General features: G+C 40.2%; 1 protein-coding gene across 1 annotated transcript in view; it reads right to left on the bottom strand.

Annotated features, from left to right (window-relative positions):
• The window catches only part of DSCAM (DS cell adhesion molecule), a 315,819-nt gene extending 293,713 nt beyond the window's left edge, over nt 1–22,106 (bottom strand). The window contains exons 1-5 of the mRNA XM_044250904.1: nt 21,964–22,106; nt 13,277–13,555; nt 9,459–9,734; nt 5,330–5,626; nt 4,308–4,583 (exon numbers count right to left, since the gene is read on the bottom strand). Of these exons, the coding sequence (XP_044106839.1) occupies nt 4,308–4,583; nt 5,330–5,626; nt 9,459–9,734; nt 13,277–13,502 (1,075 nt within the window). The 5' untranslated portion in view covers nt 13,503–13,555; nt 21,964–22,106. The remainder of the gene's footprint in view (nt 1–4,307; nt 4,584–5,329; nt 5,627–9,458; nt 9,735–13,276; nt 13,556–21,963) is intronic.
• Nucleotides 22,107–23,513: the final 1,407 nt, after the last annotated feature.

Below are 23,513 nucleotides of genomic sequence, written 5' to 3'. Positions count from 1 at the left end.
CAGGCTGAAATTTTATCCTCTTTCATCCACATCCAATCCATCAGGCAGTCCCACTGAGAAGAACCTGTCTGCTCCTCACCCCCTCATTGTACTCTCCTTGGCCTAAGCCCCAACCTCTCTCCTGCATGAGCTTTCTAGCAAAGGGCCTGCTTGTCCCTTGTCTCAGCACAAGAGTCAGACATATCCTTTTGCAATATAGTCAGGCCCTGTGACATCTCTGTTTAAAATCATCTGATCAACCCCTTCATCTCACTCAGGAAAAACTCAACCCCTTAGAGTTCATCCCTGCTGTACTGGGTCCTACATGAAAGGGTCCTGATAATTCTGACCCCACCCTTCTTAATTTACCCTGTGTTGACTCTGTTCCAGCCACACAGCCTCTGTGCTGGCCTCCCAGGTGGCCAAGTCTGCCTTCTTTATGTTCCCTTTGTCTAGAATGTTCTTTCCCTTAGATACATGCTTGGCTCTCTTGCCCTCTTCTATGTCCTTGATCAAATGTCAGCTTCTCAAAGAAGCATTCCCTGACTACCCTGTTAAGCGCTGCAAATCCCAAATCCCTACAAGTGCCTTGCCCACCGCCAGCCATTTCCTGCCAGGCAATTGTAATGAAACACTGTGCAAAATATTATTTTCCTTTTGTTTGACAATCCTTGCCAAGGACCTGAAAATGATTATTCTATATATTATATACCTAGAAGAAAATAAATTCCTTTTTTAAAAAGATTTTATTTATTTATTTGACAGATAGCACAAGCAGGGGGAGTGGCAAGCAGAGGGAGAGGGAGAAGCAGGTTCCCCACTTAGCAGGGAGCCAGATGCAGGGCTTGATCCTAAGATCCCAGGATCATGACCGGAGCCAAAGGCAGACACTCAATTGACTGAGCCACCCTGGTGCCCAAGAAAAGAAATTCCTGAAAACAAAACCATTTGATTCATTTGTTTCCTAAAAATGATGGAAACTTTGGTGATAAAAGCCAATAAATTCTCCTTTTGGGTGTAAGCTAGTTGGAGTTGGTTTCTGTCACTGGAGGTTAAAAGAATCAAGGTTAATACACTGATTTAGGCTAGTCTAGAAAATTTTAAGAAGAAAAGTGAGTAATTCAAATGGTCTTTGTTTGAATTTATATCTCCTAAAAATTGATATTAAAATATCTGTATCCATTTATCCAACGGTCACACTTCTGGCAACTTTTCCTGAAAGATATCATCATACAAGGAGATAAAGGCCAATGTGTGGAGAAGCTCATTTGACACATCATCCAAAAACAGTTAAATATTAGAAATAAGTGAAATAGCACTGGAGTAGATATTTTTTAAATGTAGTCTGAAGACCCCGAGGAACCCCTGAGAACATTTTTAGGGGTTTGCAAAAAGATAACCATTGTTATTTTAACACTAAGAAATTACTTAGTTTTCTCATTGGCTTGACCTCTGCATGGATACACAGAAGTCACAGTGGGTAAGACCACGGAGGCCTTAGCCCAAATCATGGCAGTGCCACCAAAATGTAGGAGTCGTCCTTCTGTTGTTTACCACTACCCAATTCTAATTGCTTTTGAAACTGGTTTTATGGATGAATCCATAAAAATAATTTTAAATAAAACTTAAACCTTGAGTGGGTGTCATTTTCAGTGTTCTCTGCTCTGTGTCACGAAATGGAAGAAGGCACAAAGCATCGTCTGCCTGCTGCACAGGACGGTTGTCTTGAAGGAAAGCACTTGTGACTTATTTAAATTACAAGCTCCACTAAGCACTCTTTTCATGGAATTCTATTGTTTCCTCCAAGAATGGCTACCTAAAAGCTATAGTTATTCAGGCTTGTGCAACTGGCAGACACCGTCCTAGAGGGAAACAAAACAAAACAAAACAAAACAAAAAACCCCACAAGATATAGCCTGCCTTTCCTATGATCACAACTGACTGTATTTGCTGCAAATACTGAAATTCAAACTTTTAAGCAAAAACGTAGAATTTTGTAAAACTTGTACCTGTTGCTATGAGCCTCTAGCTTCCCAATACTTAAAGACTTTTCTGATGAGAATTTGATTTTATTCAACAAATTTGTTGATATTTCAAAGATCCATGTAACTCAGCAAACCAGTAATTTCTAAATGATCAATTTATCATGTTACAAAACAAGGTGTGGATAAGACATTCGTTCGAAGGGCATGATAGACTGATGAATTTTAAGACACTAAAGTGCCAAACACTTATCGATACAGCTCCTAATTCTCCAGGGCAGCTAATCTTTAAGATACCACCATGTTTTATTCCTCCACATTGTATTGAGTATTATAAAGTGTTTTCTGGTTCATTCACTTGTTCTGTTTGCTTACTGTTCATCTCTCTTGATTGGAAGGGGAGTGCCACAGGGGACGAAGCTTGTCTATCTTTCATCCCTGCTTTCCTCAATGCCTAGAGTAAAACCTAGCATCGAGCAGATGTTTCATAAATGGTAAAGAAATAAATACAACCAAAAATGAACTTTTATGTAGCTATCATAGTCTGGTTTACCAAGAAATTCTAATGACTTGAGAAAATTCTAAAGATATCTGGCTCTTTTTAAAAGAGTCAAAATTATTGGGGCACCTGAGTGGCTCAGTGGGTTAAAGCCTCTGCCTTCGGCTCTGGTCGTGATCTTAGGGTCCTGGGATCGAGCCCTGCGACAGGCTCTCTGCTCAGCAGGGAGCCTACTTCCCTTCCTCTCTCTCTGCCTGCCTCTCTACCTACTGGTGATCTCTGTCTGTGAAATAAATAAATAAACTCTTTTAAAAAATAAATAAAATATTCAAAATTATTTATGTGCAATATATCTATTGTATTATACATATAACATAGAATACATAAAATATTACATAGATTGTATGTACACACGTGTGTATGTGTGTGTCTGTGTTTATATGTATCATGAAGAGGTAAACTGAGGAGGTTTGCAGGGAGAAAAAAGGTTGGGGATGACCAAGGAAATCCTATGTAACTCTGTACCTATAACATTAGAAAACAATTATCGGTATGTAGGAATAACTCAGACAGATAGCTTAGCAGGCAGAAGGCTATTGTTTCGTAGCATTTTAGAATTATTTTCATGACCTGCATCATGTGGATTATTTCCAGAATTGAACATTTTCTTTTTACATTCAGCTGAAGAAACTGATTTAGGGGATAGAAGAAACAGCTTCCCCTAAGGGTCTGCCCCTACAGGGCTGTGTGTCCTGGGGTGGGTCTTGTCATTTTCGTGGTCTTTACCGATAAGAAGACTGAGATTGAGTTGCATGACCCCCAAATTCATGTGATGGTTAGATTCTGTGATGTAAAGAATCATTTAAAAGTCGAGGAATTTTTCGGTGGGTCACTTTAATCACATAATTCCTATATTGTTGCTCTGACCATCTCAACTACTCAAGATGAGAAGTTTGTCTGTAGCCCTTATCCATTAGAAAACCTCTTCTGGTTGGATTCTGAAAGAACTTACTTTTAGGAGTTTTTAGGAAAAGAAAGATTCAGATGGTTCCCAACTTAGGATGGTTCAACTTTCAATTTTTCCACTTAATGATGGTGATATGTGTATTCTGTAGAAACTGTGCTTTTGAATTTGAATCTCCAGAGCTACTGACATGCAGGAGATATTCTCTTGTGATGCTGGGTGGCAGCAGCGGACCACAGCCCCCAGTCAGCCTTTGGTCAGGAGGGTAAACCTCCGATACTGACTACCATTCTTCATGCAGACAACTTTTCTGTTCTTCACTTTCAGAATGGTATTCAATAAATTACATGATATTCAACACTTTATTCTAAAGTCAGATTTGCTCTGGATGGTTTTGCCCAGCTGTAGACTTATGGAAGGATTCTGAGCATGTTTCAGGTAGGCTAGACTAAGCTACGGTGTTTGGTAGGTGAGATGTATTAAACACATTTTTGACTTACTACCATTTTAACTTACCATGACTGTATTGTCACATAATCCCATGGTAAGTGGAGGAACAGCTGTATGTGCTTTAAAATGATCTGTCAGACACTAGATAACAACGCCAAGGATGTCTATTTTTTAATGGTAATACTGACAACACATAACCTCTAGAAAACCAACCCAAAAATCCACTTGAAAAGAAAAAAATTACACCAACTACAGGTCTTGTCCAGATGCAGGAATAAAGAGGTCAGCATCTCTGATGGACCCTATCATCCCTGTCTTTGTAACTGCCCTACTGAAAATATGCATCCTCTAAGGACCCCCCGCCCCTGATCACGGTTCTGGTGGAAAAGCACGGTCATGACAGGCTGTGTGGTGACGGTAAGTGCAACCTTACCTTTGACGGTCACATGTACACTCTGGCTGGTGGAGAGCTGCGGTTGAACCAGCACGTTGCATGTGTACTCTCCCTCATCCACTTCCTTTTGCACGTCGGAGAGTTTCAGAGTGCCATTGTTCTCAAATGCCACTTGGCGATGGTTGAAAGGAAGCAGATTGGAGTTCTTGTACCATTTGATGGAGTAATAGGGATAGCCAATCACACGGCAGTGGATGTATGTGTCCCGCCCTGCTATTGCTGTGATATTTTTCATTGGTCGAATGCTTGCAGGCCCTAGAGAGACGCAAAGATACTCTTGAAAATACTTTAAGGGTACATCTCATGTGTGGAAATGAGTACACTTTTCCTTGAGGGAAAAAAAATGTAGATTATTTTCATGGAAAACATCTTTTTCAATTAAACAATTTTTCTGGGTTTAGATTTTTCTACTAAGAAGTTCTTTATTTCCTTCTAGTTTCACTACTTTCAATTGAATGAAGTGTTAAAAACGTACATTATCAACTACTTCTGTTAAAATATTTTGAATTACAAGATAAGAGGTGATTTAATCAAAAAAGTAGTCTGCACTGAAGCGTCATGCTGTTTTTGTGAAAACATGGGTAACAATTCAATTTTTAAACTGTCTCTGTAAGTAGGTTATGAAGATGGAGGTTATGTCATGTCGCACTATGAATGTCAGTTAAAATACCATGTACACGAAGGTTTACTGTGACTGTAGTAGAACAGAAGGAGAGCAGGAAGGAAAGAGCATGCAGAGCATAAACCAGGAAAGGAAAGATCAAGTGGACATATCTGAGAGTAACGAAGAGAGCAAGCTGACTAAAGAAACCAAAATGCCATTTTTCCCCCCACATTAACCCAATCAGGGCCATACTGGAGTCAGAAGGAAAGGGTAGGAAATGGGAAGCAACAGTTGATCTGTTTTGGCATTCCAAGACTCAGCTCGGTGCATGCAAAAACCTTCTTCTCCACTACAATGAGTTATGTGTGTTTTTTTGAGGAGCTGATTTGACAAGCACCTCTTACGTTTATTCGAGCCTGGTACAGGACGACTCCTGCCGAGTTGTTGGCAGTGCAGCGGTATACTCCCCCGTCCCGGACCTGAGAGCTGGAGATGTTCAGGTAGCTGACCACGTTTCCCTCCGACGTGATCATCTGGCTGATGCGGTGACTGCCCCCCTTGAGGATTGGGTCATCATCCAAGGTCCACGTGATGGTGGGCAAGGGTGTGCCCTTGACGTTGCACATGAGGGACACTGGTTCTGCTGGGCTCACCACTTTTTCACTAAAGGCAGAAATAATTTTGGGAGTGCCATCTGCGGGAAGACAAATTATGGAAGGAAGTGGCACATACAAATAATTAAACAACTTCCAAGTCTATTTGTTTAACAATTGGGAGGTGGGTGTAAGTGGTTATTAAATACTACAAAAAACAAGTCTGGCTTTAGAGATACAGCTAAATTCCAAGCAGAACAAGATTACATTTTCAAAATGGGCAAATACAGTATTAGCAAGCTTTAATTACTTATACATTTCCTGGTTGTCATAAGAAGAAAAATTACGCAATCCAGACGCCCATGTTATACGGTGTCAGCTCCCAAGAAGTCTACAATCCAGAACTGTTACATCCCCCACGGAAGTTTTAAACACAAAGGAAATTCACCCCTCTAAATGGTCATGTTAACTTTCCACTTCTTTAATAATTAGGGCTTGCTCACCAGGGAATAAAGGAAAGACTGAGGGACTGATTATCTCACCTCATTCATTTTCTTATAAGAAATCATCCTTTAATTATTGAACTCTACATCTGAAACTAAGGATGTACTATATGTTGGCTAATTGAATTTAAATAAAAAAAGAAATCATCCTTTATAGTTTTAATGATAAATGTTAAGTCCATGTAAAAGTCTATGAAAGCTCTGAGGGTGGGTAAAAGCCAAATAGACTTTGAGCCTTCCAGTATGTATTAAATATCTCTGTAAGTATCTTAAGTCGACGGCTATACAATTGGTCACCCAACCTGGGACACTTCTGAGAATGAAACAGAGAGGAGTAATTATGCCAGGAGGACAGGCACAGTCTCAGAGTATCCCAGGCAAAGTAAGTTCTAGTCTTAGGGAATCTTCCGTAGGAATTTCCAATATTTTCAACAAAGATAAAATTTTCATATTCCATTGCTGTTCTATCGTATATATGAACCATCTCCCTCACGTGTATGGTAGTAATCACAAATGCATCACTGACAAATTGGAAAGCCAAACAAATGAAGGAACACATCTGAAGCCTCCTCACAGTGCCATCCCAGAAAGGTAACTGTTAACACTCCCAAGGAGTCTGAAGAGTTTCTCCTCCCCAGCCCCCCGGAAACTTGGAAGCCTAGTTCTGTGGCCAGTGAGGCCCGGTATGTAGGGTTCTGATGGGGTGCTGTGCTGAGCCCTCCACCATCTTTCCTCTTGCAAATTCCTGAATGTCAACTCCATTCCGATTCCTGGGTGACTGGAGAAGGCCCCCAACTATGCTTTTTGTTTGTTTGTTTGTTTGTTTGTTTTCCCTCATGGTAAGTAGAGTATTTCAGTGTTCTTGGACTGTAAGCGTCTTGCTTTAGTACAAAAGATGAAAACAAGGACTTCATAATATGGAAGTGAAGAACCTCTGCCTTTGCCCTTAGAACACTGTAAACACTGCTTCAGCATGTTCCGCCTTAATTTATGGAGAAGTTAGATGCTGCTGTGATTGTTATTCTTTGTACATAATCAGTCATTGATACTTAGGAATATTATTTCATTTAATCTTAAAATTCACTTTTTTTTCAGGATGTGCTAAGCTGTAAACTTCTCTGCACTGATTGTTACAACATACACTAAAATCTCGTCTTCTTTTATCTATTTTTCACCTTTTTTATTGTTATCTTTATCTTTATTTATTATCTATTTTTCATCTATTTACTAAAGTTTTCTTCAGTTATTACTTTTTTCTCTGTAGATGAAGTTTACATACAGTGAAATGTACAAGCCTTAAGTGTAAGAATGAGTCTGTTAAATAATTAGACTGTGTAACCACTCACATGGGCACGATGTAAAGCATTTCATCCCCCAGAACATTCCTAGCGCTCCTTTCAATCAACGCCCTCTCATCAGACTGTCACTGTCCTCATTTCTTCCACCCTGGGTTTCAAGTTCATAATTTGTACGTGCTTGCAGTTTAGTCAGATAACATGCTCTTCTATCATTTCCTAAAACAGGATCTGTACTTTTCTGTGATTCCATTTTCCAGTCACTGTGGTTTGATCTTGAACCTAAAATTATTAGATTTCATTTTCCTTAGACTTCAATTCCAGTTTCTTTGGCTTCATACAAAATATTCCCAGATTCTGCATTATATCATTGGCCATTCTTAGCTCATGGTATTGTGAGTTTTTAAAATTTACACTAATCTAAAGATATTTCAATGGGAATAATAGGAGGCTCTATCCAAGGATACTAGATAGACACCATCTTAAGGCAAATTCTAGATACGTATTTATAATTACACTTCTGCTCTCTTTTGCTACATTAGCACTGTCATCTCTCAGATGAGGAAAAAAAAAAAAAAAAAAGTGAAGCTTCTTGTCCTGAATGGAAACTGACATGCGGTAAATAAATCTGGGAGTATGCTCAATATGGTCCTCTGCCCCCTTTTTTTATTCAAGTGACAGGCTTTTTTGGTGATGAAAGCAGACATTATTTTCCCAGTGACACCCGAGGGTCTTTGAAATCTTTCTTGCTGTCATTCTCTGGTAACCTGAAATCTTTTGACATCATTATGGATTATCAATATGCTCTTTAGGTTTTCTTAGTCACACAAGATAGTTGCCACGGTAACTAGGCCTAGACAGGTATTCTTGCCTTCTTCTGCAAAGAATCTAAAGAGTGATGTGTAAGGACCACAGCGCATAAGCAGCAGCAAACCAGCTCTGTACGAATGGATCACTCTCTGCCCTTAATTATTATGGGGATCGCAGTGTCAGGCATTTAATATGGGTTCCATGCCTTCAGCTAATTTCACCTCTGCTTTAAGAAACTGTCTACAAGGAAATGCTTGAATCAAAATAGGAATCTCATTGCTAAGCCTGCTTCTTCTTAAAATTAGTTAAGGTTAAAAAAATAATAGAAATATCCTTGAAGAGCATCAAGACATTTAAACTTATATTCATACATAAATATTTTTTTCTCTCTTGAGGCTATATGAAAGTCATGCAATTATTTTAATCAATGTACACCAAATGAATATTCAATTATACGTAAAGACATAATTTCCAACAAGATGCACACACATACAGGTAAAAGTCAGTTCAATTATCTGGTGATAAATGTATGTCTCCCTTGAATGCTACCTTGATAGCTTTTGTTCCCTGGCTGATTGATCAGCCTGCATATGTAAGCAGGCCATTAAGAAAAGAAAATGGCATTCCTAGGACCTATTATAACAACCCGAGGTCCTTCCTCATGAATTTTGTTAATCTAAATTTGTGAATATCTGGACCCAACTGGGGACAACTATACACATCAGGTGCCACTTTTTCCTTTCCACCAAGGACGGTGCTGAAATTTTGCCCTACATTTTTTCTGCCAAATTGTATTTCTCAACTGGGGGCTATCCTCTCCCTACCCCACTCCCCACCCGCCACCCCCAGGACATTTGGCAATGTCTGGAGGTATTTTTGGTTGTCACAACTCTGAGGGAGCGCTGCTAGCATCTAATGGGCAGAGGCCAGAGATGCTGCCAACCACCCCACAGCATATAAAGTGGCCCTTCAAACAAAGCATCACTGAGCAACTCCAGTGTATGGTAATGGATGTCAACCAAACTCAAAGTTGTAAGTTTTTGCGGTCTGTATCTTGACAAGTAACTAAACACACGAATGGGCAAATATCCATTATTTAACTTAATGTTAAGTTACTTTTGTTATGTCTACCACTTACAACTTTACCAGTACTGGCTCTTTCATTAGCCTGATTTCTCCTGGAGCATTAGGGCAGAGTTATTAGCTAGTCAGACAGAGAGAAATCTTAGCCCTAGGACTTAGCAGTATTGCTTCAGTGTTCTTCTCACTGAGTGCTCTGGGTTTGCATTCTGGTGTGGCCGAACCCTGTAATGAGGCCCACTGACCTTCAAGGACCACCTGCACAAAGTCTTGAGCGGACAGCTTATCCTTGCGCACAAAGCACTGGTACGCGCCCCCGTCACTTTTGACCATGTGATCCATTATAAGGTTTTCGTGGTTGATCCCTGTGATCCTCACATTTTTTCCAGGGTTGAGGATTTCACCGTTTCGGTACCAGGAGAGTTCCTGGTCCTCACTGCCTGTCACGCTGCAGGACAAGGAAACCTGGCTACCCACGCTGCTTTTAACTTTCCTGGGGCTGATGGTAGCTTTCAGTGGCTCTGGAAATTTTGGTAAGAGAAAGAAAAAGAAGGTAAAAAAAAAATCACATATGTAGACATCATTTCAACAACATGCTGAGCTTTTGACAAGGCACATGCATCACGGTAAGCATACTCTCTACAGTTCTCATGTTTAGCATTATGTCATAGCGCACCATTTTGTTCGGGAGCACCCTCATTGTTTGCCTTTCCTTCTCTATGTAGCAAATAGACTGGCAACGGTCACCTTGCTTTCCCAATGAGTAAGTGTGAGGATTAACCCACTGACAATAAGAAACACCATGTGCTGGTTACTGGTAAGGAAAGAGGTATTTGAATATTTAAAGCCCATTGCCTTATCCCAATATAGCAGCACAGATGGGTTTCTCTGAGACATTCTCTCACATTGCCACACTCGCTCACTGCCCACCCACCCCCATGTGGTTTAACCAGGCCCGGTCATACACAGCTGTACGAAAACAGGTGGATATTAGAATTCGTGGCCATGAAAACAGGGTTTTTCTTTAAAGTGACGCTAACTGGTTTGGACAGGGATGGAAATTTCCCATTTGAGGTTCCACATTTTAGTTCAACAAACCCAATTGGATGTAACAAGTTCATTTATTGAGCATCTATTATAAGCCAAAAACAGCGTTAAACTTGCAAGTAAGACAAAGATGACTTTTATGGTATGACTGTCATATGCCAAATAATTACTAATGTCTTTTGTACATTATTTAAGTCTTGCATATTTTATCTTATCATATCCATTTTACAGAAGAGGAAGTGGCTGTTTCAGAGAGCTTAATTAACTTCACCAAATCCACTCAATAGGTAAATGGCAACAACCGGAGGAGGAGTCAAGATGGCGGAGAAGTAGCAGGCTGAGACTACCTCAGCTAGCAGGAGATCAGCTAGAGAGCTTATCTAAAGATTGCAAACACCTGCAAATCCATCGGTAAATGGCAACAACCATTTTTTTACCCCAATTTTTCCTGACATCTTGTGTTACCACACCAGGACTCTCTGGTTTCAAGTTCAATCTTTTCATGGAGGAGACAAACATAAGAGTAGACACAGTAGCCAAGCAGTGATATAGGATCCATCAGAGACATCTAATATGTCGAAAGGGATCAAGAAAGTCCTTAGATGTCAAGGATGGATAGACCGAAGCCCAGCTGCAATGAAGGGGCATTTTGTGTATTAGGTGGTGCAGGAAGACTGTGTCTGCTCACTGTGGATGAAACACAGCCTCTCTGTGGAAAATTGTGGGAGAAAAATGACAAAGGCAACCTGGAACAAGATTACAAAAGGCCTCAAGATTTCGGAATTAATTCAGAGGAGACTAAAGGAAGCATTCAAGTATTTTTAGCAAGTGAATATACGGTCAAACACATTTTTAGGAGAATTGACTGATCATACTGTGTTAGACAAATTAGGGATGGGTACTTGGTCAGTAAGGGGGCATGGCAATTTCTAGCTGAGGTACAATTAAGACTCAGTCTGGGACAGATGGGGTTGGGGAGTGCGGCTGAGAAACATTGAGTTACAGTCTCTAGGACTTGGCAGGACTTAGACGCAGAAAGGAAAGGCTTATAGAGAATCCAAGATTTAAAGTGCATTTGGGGGGAGGGGTCAGGGGGTGAGACATTTTGAATAAGAAGAGCCATTGGCAAGGTAGAGATGGCGGAGAGTTTGGTTTGGTTTGTGGTCTTGTTGTTTTGAAGTGCCTGCGAAACATCTGATCTAAAATTGAGAGATACGCTCATCTGACACTCAAGAAGGAAGCCGAGGCAAAGCATGCAGATCCAGGGTTATTCTCAAAGGGGAGGGCTCTGGAGCCATGTGAATGAAGAGAGCGTGAAGGCAAAGAGATGGAAGAGGAGAGCATGTTGGATTTGGAACCCAAGAGAATGTTTTCTGTCTAGAGACAGAAAGACAAAAATGAAGTCAGAGAGATGTGGGAAACATTCAAGAGGCATTTGAGGCTTGTCTGATGTGGCAAAGAAGCATAGTAGTGAAAATAAACATAGTCAGAATTAAGACCTTTCCACGGGTAAGTTTTAAAATGTAGACAGTGATTAAATGCCTTTATAGAGAAAGCAATAAATTAAACCCTGAGAGCTGAGCATCAGATGCAGGGGGTGGGGATGTCTCTGGGGAGGGCACCACACTGGGCTTTGAGAGATGGGATATTTGAGACCTTCAAGTTTTTGAAAGGCATCTTCCATGTGGAGGGAGCAATGTTCAGGATAGGAATGGGTTTGTACAGAGAATAGGAAAAAGTTAGATTTAATAGGAGTAGATTTCTTTGAAGCAAAACTATGGGCAATAGGACCAGACAGGTGTACTTGGGATGGTTTGATACTATCCTTAAATATAAATTTATTCAACAGGAAATGGGGCACCATGAAAGGTATTTTAACATAGAGGAGATTCTGAGCTTGGGAGGATACTTCTTACCTGCTGTTAGTGCTGAATCATTGCCTCTAGAAGTTTCTTCAACTACAGAAATAGAGTTGTGCATATCTTATTTCCATTTCTCTCTAATCCCAGCCTAAGCATGTTTATGTGATATTTGCAACACCCGTCCTAGGTAGCTGGTCCCAAGCAGTCTCTGGGATGTCTACGCTAACAACTTCTGTTGGTTTAGAATGGTCCATGCTCAGGGTGACATTGAAAAGATAGTTCCATAAACAGGCATGGGTTTGGCAAAAGGCCAGGATAACAGACCACTTCCTCTTTCATTGTCAACTCTTGTGATTTAGCTTGTTGAATTAGTTCATCAAATTAAAAATATATATACATCTTATTTTATGTGATATGTAATATTATATATAATGAAAAGAACATTCTATTCACATCTAAGGGCCACCTATTTTGGCCAAAGTTCTGCCCATCAACTGTGGCCATGTGCTCTTGGATAAAACTGAGAGTGTCAGACTAAAGTGCTCCCCGTTGCAGTCATACCCCTCCTTCCTCTGAGGCCGGCGTCAGCATCCTTCTCAACACATTACTCAAGATAGTCACTATACATATATGAAACATATCCACCATATTTGAACTAAATGATATGCAATAGTGAGTCCAAGTCTAACATTTTTATCATTTAGAGCCCTATATTTCTTCTGATAATAGCCCATTCAGGAACATCAAATAGCCTCTGAAAACCAGCCAAGGTCGCACACTGTGATCTGACTACTGTTGCTTGTATTGACATCACAAGTCCGCCCCTCTTCTGTCAGTGTTCAGACAAGGTGGGCATTATCAATTCAACAGTTAGGTAATGTGATCTCAGATGCATCTCCTGTGGCCTAATGGAAATCTTGCACGTTCAGACAGACCTGAATTCGAATCCTAAGTCCCAACCTCCCCAGCTGTGTAATCTTGAGCAATCTGTCTGAGCATTCATTTCCTCATCTGCAAAATGGGGTAATACTGGTCTCAACAGGACTGTTGTGAGGATTAATGGAAGGCTTTAGTGAGAGTCTGGAAGTTATCTTGTAATAAGAGCTCCATCAAAGGTGGTCAGCATCACCATTCCAAGCTACCATCCAACTTACGTTTCACGTACAGGCGGCCTATCACCTTAGCAGTGCCGTATCTGTTGGAAACTTCACACACATAGCTGCCTGAGTCTGAAGGACGAGTGTTCTCAATGAGCAGCCCCGTCACAGTCTTCTGGAACCTTCCAGAAAGTTCCAGAGGCATGTTGTCCTTCAGCCAGCGATAATCTGGCTCAGGATGCCCAAGCGCTTTGCAAGGCAACTCCACACGCTGCCCTGCCATGGCTTTGCGATGATCAAACCCATCCAGTATGGATGGGGCTGAGTTCGCTGGGTCTGAAGGAGAAAGAAAAACTCTTAGATGTGGTGAATGAGTTGAAGTGGTCATTTAGAATCATAGGACCTCGTGTGTAAGTTAATCTATACATCATGCTAACTATTGACAACAGATCTTTAAGATTTTGTTAAAGAACAAAAAGAAAGACCCTATTCATTGAAATTTCTTCTATTCAGAATTTTCAAAAGGCTAAAGCAGAAAAGGTTCTGCTTTTCATTTCCCACTAAATAACTAAGAACTCCATAATCAGCAGGCCTCTATAGGAGCTGCTGGCCCAGGCCAAGAACTGAGTTATCTTGTGACCAGAGAACATCAGGCTTCCCCTTTCAAAAGAGCAACGGTAGCAGAGATAGTGGTTTGACATTAGTAAAATTTATTTCACACACACAAAAGAGAGTTTTATAGAGAGTTATTGAATTTGAAGTGTTTTATTTATTCATTTCACAATATTGTTGAGCCTCACATCCAGGGCCAGTATACAGTCAGGAATTAGAGACACGGTGACAAATGAGACAGGAAACACTCATGGAGACCCTCATGGAGCTTACAACCAATTCCATGAGTGGGGCTGGCAGGCAATGTGCAAGCACACGAACACATAAAGATGGTGTGGCCTGTAGTAGGTACAATGAAGAATTGGAAAGCCTGACATAACAGTGAGTGAAGGTAGATGTGTCAGGAGTGGGGTGAGGGGAACTTAGGGGTGGTCCTCATGGATGTCTTTCACGATCTCTGAGGACAGACAAAGGAATGAAGATGATGAAGGTGTGGCAAAAATCAAATAGTTATTACATGTGACACAGCCTTGCTTTTACAACACAACGGTATATAATTCACCTGTTCTCCCAAATGAGGTTTCCCTGGTATTGAGTTCTTGAGCCTGTTGAACAAAAGGACCAACTGCTCTCAAGAACTGGGTCGGTGGAAACCATGCAGCTGCATGACCAAGCTTGCTTTGAGGAATCGATGTTCTCAGGGCATATTATGAAGAATGCAAAAACAGAGGTCCTCTTTTGGATGCCCCACATAAAAGTCAGTAACATTTCCTTAGCCTTTCTGTTACTCTTCCTGTTCAGAACTTGTGCTAGACCACACACATGAGTGGTAGCACTGATTTCCACACATATATACAGAACATATATGGGCTCCTGGCTCCCGAACTCTTCTTACCTTTGCCTTGGTTAGAAAAGCACCATGGCTATTGTGATCTGCCTACAGTATACCCAAAAGCAAAGGACTGGATATCCTCTATCCTATCAAAGAACCTTATGGAATGGTCTCTTAAAGTGCTATGATTCCACAGTTAGCCACCGGGTGCAGTCAGGAGACCCGAGTGAAAGTGGCAAACCCACTGAGCAGAAGCTGCTTCTGCCGGAGCTTTCCTTGGTGACCAATGGAGATAAAATCCACAACATACCACTGCTCTTCTCACCTCCCTGGTGCTGTATGAGAATAATGTGAATGTTCTCATGGGATATGATGACGAACTCTAAGAATCTCCTTTCTAGGACTCTTCTGCACTTCCATTGTCCATTATAACTGAAGAATTCCATAGCCCGTTATTATTCTCACTCACATGGCTGGGTGCAGGGCTCCAGAGGGATTACAGACCTAAGAGACCCACAACAGCAGGTGCTCTTGCCAGTGGAGGCCTTATTGCTTCAGTCGTTTCCTGAATGAAGTTAGACAGACTTTGGAAAGTGTTGAAGAGCAAGCGGGTTTCTTATGAACCACATAGTTACAAAATTTATTGCTTTGCCTAGAGTGGGAAGTAGCATTGGTGCTAGAGAAGGTGACCAAAAGAAGGTGTCACTCCTTTGGTGGGCATGGCTATTTATTTATTTATTTATTTTGTAGAACAAGTCTACAACCCAGGAAACAAATGGTGCCCATTTTTTTAAAAGGTGCCTACTTCTAACATGAGTCACACAAAAGCAATCCCTAATGATTACACTTAAAATTTTTGTTCTGCAACTAATAGTTGATAGAAATTTCTCAAATATGCTTAAAGTAGTGCTGTGTAAATCTGACTTTTTTTTAATAGAAGGAATGCAACAATTGAATATCCATATCAAAAAGAAGATTTTAGAAACTTTACCTCACACCACCTATAAAAATTAACTTGAAACAGGTCATAGATTTAAATGTGTGAGTTAAAACTATAGAACTTTCAGATGAAATGGTAAGAAAAAGTCTTTATGACCTTGGGTCTTCTTCATCTGAACTTTCAGATGAAATGATAAGAAAAAGTCTTTATGACCTAAGATATGACACCAAGGACACAAGTGTCAAAAAATCAATATTTTACACTCTATGACAATGAAAATATTTGACATTTTTCAAGAAACCACTAAGGAAAAAATAAGGAGCAACCTACTGGGAGAACATATTTGCAAATAATATTTCTGATAAAGGACCTCTTTCCAAAAAATATAAATAACTCTGAGATCTCTATGATAAGAAAAAAAAAATCAAAATTTTGACAAAAGATGGAACGAATGCCCAGGCAGCTCAGTTGGTTAAGCCTCTGCCTTCAGCTCAGGTCATGATCTCGAAGTCCTGGGATTGAGTCCCGCACTGGGCTCCCTGCTCAGTGGGGATTCTGCTTCTCCCTCTGCCTGCCACCCCCCACCCTCTTGTTCTCTCTCTCTCTCTCTCTCTGAAAAATAAATATATAAAATCTTTTTTAAAAAATAAGTAAAAGATCTGAATAGATATATCACCAAAGAAGATATACAAATGACTAATAAGCACATGGAAAGACGCTCAGTGTCATTAGCCACCAGGGAAATGCCAATTAAAGCTATAATGAGATACTACTTCACACCCACTAGGATAGTTTTAATAAAAAACACAAACAAGAACCGGTGCTCATAAGAAGTGGAGAAGAAATGGGTCCCCTATACACTACTGATAAAAAAGTAAAGTGGTATGGCCAGTTTGGAAATAGTTTGGCTATTTCTCCAAATGCTCAACTTCACTTTACTACAGCGCCCCAGAAGTCTACTGCTTAGGTATCCATCCCAGATAAGTGAAACCATGTTGACTCAAAGACCTACTCACAGATGTTCCCAGCAGGATTTTACATAATAGCCAATAAGCGGAAGCAACCTGATGTCCATCAGTTAGAGAAGGGATAAATGAGATGGTGTGTACATACAAAAGAATATTATTCAGCAATCAAAAATGGTGAACTACTGATATATCTTACAACATAAATGAACCACAAAAGATTATGCGAAATGAAAGAAGCTTGATACAAAGCCACATGTTGTGAGATGCGATTTATAGGGAATATTCAGAAAGTGCCCATCTGTAGAGACAGGCCGTAAATTAGTGGTTACCTGGAGCCAGAAATGGGAATTAGGATTGACGTCAAATGGGTCACAGGGAGTTTTCTGGGTGGTGCAAATGTTCTAAACTTGGATGACATTGATGGTTGCTCCACTTTCTATGTTTACTAAAATCACTGACTTGGATAATTAACGTGGGTGGAGTTGATGGATGGTAAATTAAATCTCAATAAAGCTACTTTGCAAAAAAAAAAAAAAAGTGGCACATTTCTTTTCTATTTTAAATACACAATTTAAGCAATGCTTGAGATAGACTCTATGGGGGAAATTTGGTCATGTACAAAATTAGTACAACCAAGCAGCACTGCATTCAATTTTCATCCCCTCATCTTCAATCTGTTTATCTATATTTAAAAATAAGTTTTTATCACAAAAACTTGCAAACTCACATATGAGTAGAAAAATAATATAATGCATCTCATATATTCATCACCCAGACACAAGAAGCATTAAAATTTTTTTTATCATGTATTTGTTTATTTCTTTATGGTCTTTGCCTTTGGTGCTATCATACTGGGTCAAATTGTAGAACCTATGTCATCTTATCACTATATCATTAGTATGTTTCTCTAACAAAAATAAAAGTTTTCTTATAAAACTGCAATATGAAATAAGTCAAGCAGAGAAAGTCAATTATATAGTTTCACTTACTTGTGGAGCATAAGGAATGACATGGAGGACATTAGGGGAAGGAAGGGAAAAGTGAAGGAAAGGAAATCAGAGGGGGAGAGGAACCACAAGAGACTGCGGACTCTGAGAAACAAACTGAAGGTTTTAGAGGGCAGGGGGGTGGAGGAATGGATGAGCCCAGTGATGGGTATTAAGGACGGCACATATTGCATGGAGCAATGGGTGCTATACATAGTGAATCTTGGAACACTGAAAAAATAAAATAAAATAACATAAGAATGAATGAATGAATAAAACCACAATATCAGTAACATACAAGAGTTATAATAACCTCTTGATACCATCTAGTATCCATACCATATTCATTGTTCCTGATAAGCTAAGAACACATCATTATTACATTATTAGTATTTGTAATTGTGCTAAGTATATCAGCCAGTTAATGACTCTCGATTCTCTTTTCATTCAAAGCAGGCTCCCCCTTTTCTCTTTCATGTCTTTGACTTGTTGAAGAAGCCAGGTGAGTTGTTGTATAGGAAACCTCCAGTCTGAATTTCTTTCTTGATGGTGTCATTGAACATGTTCCTCTGGCAGTATTTCTTATAAACTGCAATTTAGCTCTTATGAGCAATTAGATCAAACTCAGCCCCTTTCCTCTCTCTCTGCATTCATACAACATGAAGCTCTCCTGCACTCAGTGACGCTGAATTGATCAACAAGTTCGGGTGAAAAAGTTTATCTGAATCACTTATTTCATTAAGGGTTGAAATAATTTTCTAATTTCCATAGCTCCTTCACACTCAGTAGATGTAATTATTCTGCAAATAAGAACTTTCCTCCCTAAACTAGGATTCTTCGGTTATTTTGAAATACAATAGTCACAGGAAAGATAAAGAGAATTGTGGTTCTCTTTAACCTACCAAGTATCAAAATCAAGAGTTGGTGCCCTAGTTTCCCCTACGAAGGCTAATGAGATTCTTACTGTTGCTTTGGTTGTTATTAAATAGATATGTGTGTGTATCAAAGTATATACAAATGTACGGATATGCATATGTATGTGCGTGTATTCATAATGAAATCAAAAGTTTTTAAAATGTTATATGGTTATCAATCAAACACAACCATTATTTTTGAAATTCAACTCATCAACTCTCAGCCAAGGAGAACCCCTTCAGAAGTTGTCCCCTGTATCATTTTGATAAGACCCCATTAATGTTTCAGGCCCATTTATACATTTTCTGTCCCAGACACTACAATCCACCACTCTTCCAAGGAGCCATGGTCCCTTTAGGGGGAGTACTAGAAGGACACTAGGATCTAGACATTAGAGGTGCTTGCTGCTGTCCACTGCCCATTGCATCCAGGCCTTTTCAACGTATAGACCTTGGGGACCCATCATAAGAATACAGCAAGTGTGCACTAATAGTTTCTATTGGACATTTTAAGAAATTTTGTATTTTTATCTTTCCTCTTACACTGAAAGTCTTGGTTCCAAATAAGAGTAGCGTATACATGATCACCCCCTCCACCCTGTTATCCATTATAGTATTTTATAGGATGGGGCCCTCCAGGGTGTCTCAGGGCTTGTGACCACCTCTGTCGCCCTTAGTAATGCTGAGTCACTCGAGCCACTCTGGTCAACTTGACTCCCAAGGCCAGCAGTTCCCTCGGGGTGACTCTTTGTTCTGCGGAAAGGAGTATTTGTTGGACACTTGGGAGATCTTCGAGGACCTTGGCCACCACTGAGCGATGTGGTCATCTCTGACTGCTCTCATGGCTGTTTGTACCCATCTTCCACTCTGAACTCAGATCGGTCTACCCGAGGGTGGTGAATGCTCCTAGATACATTTCCCCAGGGGCCACTCAAGGGCAGATTCTCTGCTTTGGAGAGGAGTATCTGTTGACTATTCTGCAGTTCTGTGACCATGCGGAGTCCCAGCAGCTTGGACCCGTTTGGCGCCCCCCTGATTCTGCTACACAGTGGCCATTTCTGCATGCCCCCACTGTGGTCAGCACTCTATCCACACACCGACCCATGACCACGTGCCACTGAGGGCTCCTAGGAGGCTTTGTTCTGTGTTTTCTCTTTTCCCATTATATTTGGTCTGCTTGCATTTCAGGAGGAGTTTAAGAGCATTAAAAACCTTGTCACTAGCATGCCCCCACAAGACCCAACCCCATGTGTGCATTTTTAAATGCTTATAAATCTAAAGTAAAATTCATTTTTATTTTTCCTTCAAAGTTTAGATTCCTAGAAAAGTCATCTGCACTCAGTGTTGATGGTCTATTTTCTAACAGTAATAATGTCCTCCCTCAACTACATTATTAACATTTCTGTGAGAAAAGGTCCTCACAGACATGTGCTACATACACAGACTCTCTCAAGGGTCTTTCCATGGCCCTTGACTCAGTTGACCCTACAGCTACACCTCTAACCCTAAATGCTCAGTATCTTGGCATGAGACATTCCTTCATGAAATTGTGCCCTGAGGCTCCACACTTCCCATCACAAATGCCCACTGGGTGACCTCATGAACCCCACACCCTTCCACATGAGTTCTGCTGTCTATGTTTAAAACATTAGTAAGACATTCTATTAAAAAACAACAACAACAAAAAAACTTGGAATTAAGAAAAGTAAATTTGCCTCTCCAACCCTAAGACTTAAATTTGAAAATTAGTATTTAATAATTTAGAATAGAGAGAAACAAGTCCATATTTCAGGGTTCTCTCTCTCTCTCTCTCCTTCTCTCTCTCTCTCTTTTTCTTCCCTAGTTTTCTCCTTCTTTTTAGGTTTTCTATTCAGATTTTTTTCTTTCAAGAAAGATGAGCTTTCAGGGATGCCTGGGTGTCTCAGTCGGCTAAGCATCTGTCTTCAATGAGGTCATAATCCCAGGGTCCTGGGATCGAGCCCCACATCAGGCTCTCTGCTCAGCAGGGATCCTGCTTCCCTCTCTCTCTGCCTGCCCCTCTGCCTACTTGTGATCTCTCTCTGTCAAATAAATAAAATAAAATCTTAAAAAAAAAAAGATGGGCTCTCAAAATACCATTACTTATTTCATTTTGGAGGGATGGAAAGATGCTTTTTGCTTCTTTTGTTAAAATTCAATTTAATATTGTACCCAGATCCACCCCGTAACACTTCCCCTTTCTTGTCTCGATACTGTTACGACATTCCTTTTGACTATACACAAGATCTTTTCAAGGATATTCTGAGCAAGTAGAACACTGCGCTGTCATTAAAGCCACACAGACAAAGATCACAGAGGCCATTCACTTTCTCACTTGTTTTTCTCCAGTCTTTTTTTTTTTTAATGGAGTATAATTTTACTGCACTGACTGCTCTTGCCCTTAACAGAAGTAACAATGTAGACCTATAAAGGGATAAAGTAACAACTGGCATGAAAAAGAAGAGGTAAAGAAAAGGTATTTTTGTGTGCAGAGAAAAAAAAATGTCTTGATTCTGAGTTGTATTTGCAAAGCCCCTGGAAACATGGGTGGACTCTGGCTATTTTAAGGATGTGAATGCAGATGAGGAGCCCAGCAAAAGCACAGTGAGTGGGTTTTCGGGCAGCAATGTTTTTAATTATGCCAACGGTCAACAGCTTTCTGTCCCGTCTCCCTCACAAAGCATCACTACAAATAAGATAAAGATATTCAGGTCACAAAGCAGTTTTACCTCCTAAAGCTGCAAGGGCAAAGGCCAGATTTTGCACCAGATTTCTAGGACTGAGATGGACATCTCACATTCTAATTGGGCTCCATGAAGAGCTAGCACATCACCGTGTGAGGGGGTTGCTTACTTGTTTGACAGATGGTCCAGTAACAAGCCAGTGGTGAAGATTATGCAAAAGGTATATATTTTCTCAAAGTGTAAATGCTAGAAAGGAAGGCACAAAACTGACATATTACCAGCAGAGCGGAATCAACGGCCTTCACGTTTTCCTCCCTTGAGAATAAATCTGGACAGAAGTGGGAGGGAGTGACTATCCCTTTACCTTTCAATGTGGGTTTTTTCCCCAAATTGTTAGACATAATATGGGGAACAAGAGCCATGTTCTCTGTGCCCATGCTCTTCTCCCTCAGAGCTATGTGTCACTGGAAGCCTCACAGTGCTGGTGGACAGGACACAAACACACAGGGCAAGGAGGCATTCCCCTCAAAGCAGAAGCCATATCGGGTCGCAGGACTGTGGAATTCTACAAAACCTGAAATGGCTTCTCTTGGAATACTTATATGGGTAATGTATAATATTAGGATTGGTTTAAAAAGAAAAAAATAAATAGCTTCAGTTGCTGAAATATTTTGGGGAAAAAAGAGAAGTCTTTGTTTGAGTCATGAATTCTACAAGTTTGGTTGACCTGGGTCAGGACTCTGATGAAGGAAGAACAGAAATGGTAACCACGGTCTCGAAGGGCTTTTACCTGATACAAAGAGTCGAGCACTGTTACTCTGCCGGGTCTCCCCCGTGTATCTGTGCCGCGTGATACAGCGGTAGTTATATAATCCATCTTCATTCTGTACATCTTTAATATACAAGGCTCCCGTGGATGTGATGAGAAATCTAGATCCTGCAACAGAAGAAAAGGACCGTCCAATTAGAACAGAAGGAAAGCAACTCAAATCTCACCAACGGAGACAGTGTGTCTTCCCCACCTGAAGGAAGCCTAGGCAAAGGCTAATGATGGGAGTGTGTCGGTTACTCTGAGTCCAAGCTATTTTAAATTTTCAATTACCCTAAAGTAGGAGTTTTGAGTAAGTATCCTGCACAGTAAATATATACTTAGAAAACCTAATCTCATGAATGAAGTTTTAAGGTCATGTTTGATCATCAGAGTGGAGAACAGGCGTACAATGATGTGCAGTGAGTTTAACAGATTTTCCTTGGTGACTACTTCTCTCTTACAACGTGATGAATCAAGGGACTGTTAACCTCATTCGGTGAACTTTTGCCTCACACGAGCATGAACTTTCACCTCAGTTTGACGTGTTTCCATGAAACTCACACAGGTTAGGCTGGAAAGGAGTGAAATATCCACAAACTTCCCAGAAGGACTGTCTTACCTCCTCATAATAACAACCAACACTTAACACTGGATTCTGAGACTAAGACCAGTTCCCCATTATCAGTGCTCTGGAGGCCTGTGTGGTTTCTCAGTCACAACTCCGACCATCGTCAACCATCATTTCCCCTCTGGGATGCACGCCTTTGCTGGTCTCCCCGTACAGAACTGTCCACACTGAGACCAGATGCCAGTGCTGCTCTAGGAAGGATGAAGATGATTCTTCTTTTGAAAATGTAAATATCTGAAGACAGTTTTTACTGTTCAATTATAATTTGATGATAAACCAAAGGAAGGCAAAGGCATGAACCCCGAAGCGAGCTGTGGCACCCAGATGGGGAGTGACTCAGGATCTCACTCTCTGAAGCTGTCTGATTGTCTTACAGAATATTTCTCTGCCTGCTACAGTTCTAGTTGGGGGATAATGCAATTTTGTGACTTTCAGTAAGTGCTAATATACCAATAATTTGCTTTATTTTATTGTTTGTTGTTTTTAGGTTCATTTGAAACTTCTTTTTTTTTTTAAATTTGAGTCAGAACTTATCAGGCATCTTGACTTCGATAATTTTAGGTCTCAAATAGTTAAGTTATGAACATAATTCCTACAGCCCTTGGTTGTTTTTTTATAAAGACTACACTTTTTTCCTTAACCAGTTGTTCACATAAAATAAAAACGGTTTATGGTTTCTAACACAAGTAAGGGCAATTCAAAAGGGCATGGATAAGAAAAAAATTCACAAAACAGATACCAATCAAGAATAATCTTTTTAAAAGAATGCAAATTAACAAAAAAAAGTACAAAAATCTTTAAGTAAAAAAATTCACTTTTTAAACCATTTTAGTTATTTCAGGATAGATTATAAATATGGTAGATATTAGAATAACTAGAAAAGCAAATGCTATATATTATA

Source organism: Neovison vison, chromosome 6 (assembly GCF_020171115.1).
Source record: "Neovison vison isolate M4711 chromosome 6, ASM_NN_V1, whole genome shotgun sequence".
NCBI classification, from domain to species: domain Eukaryota; kingdom Metazoa; phylum Chordata; class Mammalia; order Carnivora; family Mustelidae; genus Neogale; species Neogale vison.
This window is presented reverse-complemented; position numbering and strand designations above follow the sequence as displayed.